At 34.1% G+C, this 6,000-nt stretch overlaps 1 protein-coding gene across 1 annotated transcript; it reads right to left on the reverse strand.

The window, feature by feature from the left end:
* Positions 1–2,531: 2,531 nt before the first annotated feature.
* On the reverse strand, positions 2,532–4,178 carry LOC135844073 (uncharacterized). Its single transcript, XM_065362171.1, has 2 exons — positions 3,993–4,178; positions 2,532–3,774 (listed from the first exon to the last, which is right to left on the reverse strand). Exon 2 carries the CDS (start codon positions 3,772–3,774, stop codon positions 2,884–2,886), a length of 891 nt encoding a protein of 296 aa, XP_065218243.1. The 5' UTR covers positions 3,993–4,178; the 3' UTR covers positions 2,532–2,883.
* Positions 4,179–6,000: the final 1,822 nt, after the last annotated feature.

Here is a 6,000-nt window from a genome sequence, read left to right on the forward strand (position 1 = left end):
TGGGTCCTTCTACATGATCAAAATGTTGAGGGTTGGGTGGGTTAATTGAGTTTTGGCGTGGATGGGAAGGGTTGGCGGTTGGTGGATGCATTTGAGATGAATTTGTTTGTTATAAGAATTCTTCTAAAATCTGGGGGTAATTCTGATGCTTCACAATAAATGCTATCTATATTGGAGAGGAATAGAGGGCTCCTATACAGATTCTTGGGGCTGAATTTTGAATTGTTTTTAAGATAGGTATTAGAAGTCTTATTTTTGAGATATTCGCAAAACATGGGCTTCCATACTCAATTTTGCTGCGAATTAGAGATTCATACAAGTGAAGTAATAGTTTGCGGGATGGATTATACTTAGTATTTTTGATTATTTTCAACAGATTTAGGCGTTCCATGGGATCTGATTTTACTTTTAGGAAATCGAGGAGTCCAATTTAGTTTTCTATCAAAAGTTAAGCCAAGAAATTTAGTAGTGGTTTTGAATTCTAGAGAGTGTCCTTTGAAGTTGAGAATGAGATGTGGAGGAATCTTATTTTTTTTTGGTGAAAAGTATACAGTGGGTTTTTGACTCTGAGAAGGTTAAGGTAGACCATTAGAATCTGCCCATGATACAAATTTTTCAATGGTTTCTTGGATTACTTGAAGAGCTAGTTGAATATTATTTGAACGAAATGAAATGTTTATATCATCAGCAAAGATTTTCAGAGAAATGGGTCTAGAAACAACATTGGAAATGTCATCAATCGAAAGTATAAATAAAACTGTGCTAAGAACTAAACCTTGAGGGACTCCATTTTCAATTTCAAAAAATTCTGAGTGTGTATTGTTAACTCTCACTCTAAAAGTACGGTTTGTTAAGAATTCTGAATAAAGTAAGCCAAATGTCCAGGCGCAAATTTCAGAAATTTGAACAAAAAATAAATAAGCAACGTAACAATATGAACAAAAAAATCAAAATTCTGATCGAAAAATCACACATATCGAATATTCATCGAAGCAAAAGATAATAAAAAATAATGAGATTCAAAAAAAAAAAAAAAACTAGAATCAAAAATTTATCGGGATATGCTATTAGGGTCATTCCACGTAAATTGGGCCAAGAAGTGGTAGGGGGGGTTCGGCGATTTTTTTGAAATTTTTCCTGTGGAAAGACCTTCCGAAGAAAATGTTCCATTTTGGTAGGTATCGCGGTTATCGAGTAATCCACTGCTGAAATGGATGATATTTTTAGTTCACTGAAAACTTTGACACCCCCTGGCTGCCTTTAAAAATGGGCTAGAGGGCTGCGATTTGCGCCGTTGGTCATCCCTTCAAAAGGTCTTTCCATAGGAAAAATTTTTAAAAAATCGCCGAACCCCCCTACCACTTCTTGGTCCAATTGACGTGGAATGACCCATTATTCTTATCCTCCTGTAGAAATAATTTTAAAATAATTTCAACAATTTTTCCATCGAATAATTTTTGGGATAAGATTTAAAAAATTTTCAAAAAATCTCGAATATGTGAAACATATTTCTGCAGTTATATAACATGCCCAAAAATTCGTAATACGTTGTCTAGATTCACTCTACCCACTTAATTTAAAATCTGATCTTATTTTCAACTTTTTTTATAGGTACCTATGGGTACGAAAATGCATTCTAAAAAATGAAAAATTTTCAAAAAATAGTTTAAAATTGATTGAGATGTGTTCAAAATTTAAATCTTGATTAAAAATGGCATTTCCAAATCAAAACACGTTTGCCTATTCTTACTCCAAGAAATACATTCACAACAAAATTGGTGAGAGGAGAGCTTTTTATACCCAACTCTCCACATCTCCGCTTTAATTTCTTCTCTTATTCACATAGAAATTTAAACCATTTTCAAACGAAATTTTCAACGTTTCAAACTTTCAAAGTCGAATATTTAAAAAAAAACTACTCCAAGTCAGGTTTTAAAATTCAGAAAATTAAGAGCTGATAAGCCTCTTCCCTCCCTATCTTCTTATACCTATCCCAAGTTCAGCTAAAATGAAAAAAATTAAACGAGTTATGATGTTTTCGGTATTGCAAAGTTAATAATATTGAATCATTTTTGAGATACAATTCCTCCAACTTCTTCCTCTCATGATCTTGTGAAATTATGCCATGTAAGTAAATCCATAACTGTGACACGTATAGTTTTACAATGTTTTCAACGATAAAAAAATTCAAATATCACATTCTTTTTGCGATAAAACCGCATCGAATTCTTTCTGCCCTTTCTCTTCCACATTTTTACGACATTAAGAATTCAAAAATTCGAAGGACAAGGAAAGGTATGAGTTATCAAAAAAACGCACCATTTAGACATAATATGAGAAAGGTAAGATTCAATCAAACACTTAACATCGGCAGAATAAACTTCAGAATATCAATAAAAGATGTTCTCATCGTTAAACGATACAAAAATAAGCTTTGATTCCATTTTATTTTCAAAATGCTGTCTTACTCTTTACGAATCCTCCCTGTTGAATAAATCGAGTACTCAGTCTAATAAAAATTGCATCACCACCAGAGATTTAAAAATTTATTCGAAAAAGCTATAGTAACTACAAGTACATAAATCTGCATTGAAGATCTAAAATAATTTAAAATAAATCGCGATTAATTAAATTTTTAAATGATTTAAATATCTATCAAAAATTAAGAATACCTACCTATATCAAATATGAAAAACAATAGCCATCATTTTTGACAAGAATTTGGCTAATGACTGAAATTTAAAAAACCATAAATCGAAAATAGCTAATTTAAAATACGCGATATTACAACTTGAAAATACACTTCAATGAGTATAAAAATTTCACGAAGGTGTGATTTGAAAAGTGAACTAATTAGACAACCGTCGTTGTAAAAAAAAAAAATCACGAATTAAAGAAATAAATATAACAACCGAGCCCAATTCCAAGAAGAGCCATCACGGTAGCGAAAACCCCATCACAAGATATCATTCGAGGCCAGAACTGAATATCATTACGATAACAACGTCGCGTATCTTCGGTATAATCTGTATACATTCCAGGCCACTGGGTATTCTCGAATTCTAATAAAGCACCATAAAAATTATCGAAAAACCCGCCATTTTTAAACTCTTTCATAGGTTCTTGGTAAATCTCAGGAATCTTTTTCATGATCTGTTTGTAGATGGTTCGAGTTAAATAGTAAGTCTGGCATGAAAACAACTCTATCCAATAAAAGACGAAGTCACGAACGTGTTGTTCTTGGTACATGGGATATTGACTACTTCGCAAATCCGAATACGTCTTTTGCTGCTCTTCGATGGACCAAAATTTTCGCAAAAATATCTGTCTCAGGATTTCGTACGTCATTCCTTGAGCTTGCTCGAGGTCAACTTCGGGTAGGAGAGCGTCTTTAATCAACTCGTACAAGCTTTCTTTACCTCGCTCTTTGGTTTCTGAGAATCGATCTTCATGTTTTTCGAAATCCATTAAAAATATGGCCGGTGTTCGCGCGTCGTCGTTATTCGGATGGTAAGGCGCTAATCTTCTTTCTGGCAGCTTGTTCGTACGCCAGGGTCGATCAAAGAATAACATCTTTTCGAGATTAGGGCAATTCGTCGGTGCCAAAGGAACAAATGAACTTTCGTCTTCGATGGACGATTCTTCGATATCGGCCGGAAAAAACATCTTCGATTCGAAATCTTCGCCAGATTGCATCGCAGTTAACACGTAATCTGATCGGATCTGGTGCAGATGTCCGTCAGCGCAGTAACCGAAGAAATCTTCCGAACTCATCTAGGCAAATACAAAATTTATTAGATTGACATTTTCACTGTTTCGATTAAAACTACACGTAAAAAATAACAGAAAAAAAACACATCTTTGGATCAAAATCAAATCATACATCGAAACTTTACTACTCACTCGTATAGATAGTGTCGTAACATGAACTATATATAAACTAGGTACCTACTCGATCGAATGATTAAAAATTTGAAGAAAAAATTACTTACATTTTATTTTATGGAAGTACTCGTAACACAAACAGCGTCGACACAAGATATGTAGTTTGCACTATTTGAAGATCACACAACGTACGATTATCAACAAAACTATGGATATAACATCAACGAGTATATTCGTAAATTGATAACGAGAATCGAATCGAGATTTACCTACTTATTAGCCACAGTGAAACGCTATTCTTACAGAAAAGATTTCAAGGTAACCCCCCTCTTATTTTAATTTTCCAACATTTATTTTATCACCCTCCGCCCAAGGTTTGAAATCTTATTGTACTCTTTTTCATAAAATATACATGTATCATTCTGATACCCATACACACGTTCAATTGTGCAGCACTTGATACGAAAAATAGAAAACAAATAATTAGAGAATTGAAACCTCATAATCATTTTCAGCATTTGCGATGCTCAACTTCGATGATTCACATCTCAAGGCAGGGTAAACCTGAAACGAATTTGTTTTGTGGTGAAATAAACTTATTTTTCAAAGATAAAATGACTCCACGTCTTTTTTTTCAATTATAGGCCAGAAAATTGGAAGCAGGTACTAGGTAGTTAGGTGGTACATAAGTCTAGGTACCTAGACCAATTTGAAATTAACACATGAATCATGTTTCTTTCGCGAAATCTCACTTCTCAGCCATTATAATTTTCCTAAATAGGCATTAAAAGGGTAAATAGGATGCACCTTTCCGAGTTTTATTTTTTTTTTGTTGGATTTTATGAAAAAATTACTCTCTATCATTTGATTTTTTCTTAGGTTATAATAAAAAACTGGAGCAAACCCCTTCCCTACTTCCCTTCAAGTATGAAAAAAAAATTAATGCAATGAGTTTATTTTCATTAAAAATCTCCACAGTGAAGTTCGTTTAAATAATCCTGTTTTCAAAAAAAAAAAGTCTCCGGTCCACCAAGACGTACTGCTCTTCCAAATCGAGAAAAAAATTGAAAATTTTGACAACAGAATTCTCCTAAATTCCCTCCATTTCAAGAAAAATTCTTCCTCGCTTCTTCAGAAGTGTCTCGAGGTGCAGAATCTCTAAAATCGAAAAAAAAAATCAATAAAATGAAGTAAACGAAACGTCGCGACGCTTCTTTCTAATACTGAAAATTTTCCATTTTTTTGGACTCAAAAATAAGCCTGAAAAAAGTTGTAAAATTTTGCATTTTAATGACGTTTTCTGACTAATTTGAGGTCGTTGAACCCAGGAATGACGTTCATTTTACAATCCAACCTCGAATCTATCTGAAATTGTCATTAAAAGTGCAAAATTCGATGGTTTTTTTTTAACTTCATTTTTGAGCTCAAAGAAGTGAATTTTTTGAGTAGAAGGAAGCGCCGTCGTCGGCCCGATTGGACACCGGAATCGGGTTCCACGTCCCAAAAAACCCCCATAAAAGAAAATTCAACTCGTTTACATGCCCAAATTTCGATGAGTCATTTTTTTGAGAAAAAAAGCATCATTTTGGGCTAAAAAATAACCCATCGAATTTGGAGCGTAATCGAGTTGAATTTTTGGCAAGGGGAGGGGGGTTGGGGTTGGGACGGCGAATTTATTTCCGGTTTTTGATTGTCCGGGCGACGCTTCTTTCTATTGAAAATTTTTCATTTTTTGGACACAAAAATAAGCTTGAAAAAAGTTGTCAAATTTTGCATTTTTGATGACGTTTTCTGACTAATTTGAGGTCGCTGAACCCAAAAATGACGTTCGTTTTGCAATCGGGCTCGTATTCTGAGAAATAGTCGCGATTTCTCACTGAAGCAGCGTCCCACGACACGAATGGACACCAGATTTGGACTCGGCGACCTCGAATTAGTCAATAACGATATTTTACTCGATTTTTTAGGAATTCTAAAAAATCCAAAAAATGCATTTTTTCGGGTAAAAAAACTTTTGGTCGCCAATCGAGCTGAAAATTAGGCTAGGGGGGTTTTTTGTGACGGTGAATTCATTTCCAGTGTCAGATTGTCCCAACGACGCGCCGTCGATAGCTA

The sequence above is a fragment of the Planococcus citri genome, chromosome 4, assembly GCF_950023065.1.
Source record: "Planococcus citri chromosome 4, ihPlaCitr1.1, whole genome shotgun sequence".
Classification (NCBI taxonomy): Eukaryota; Metazoa; Arthropoda; class Insecta; order Hemiptera; family Pseudococcidae; genus Planococcus; species Planococcus citri.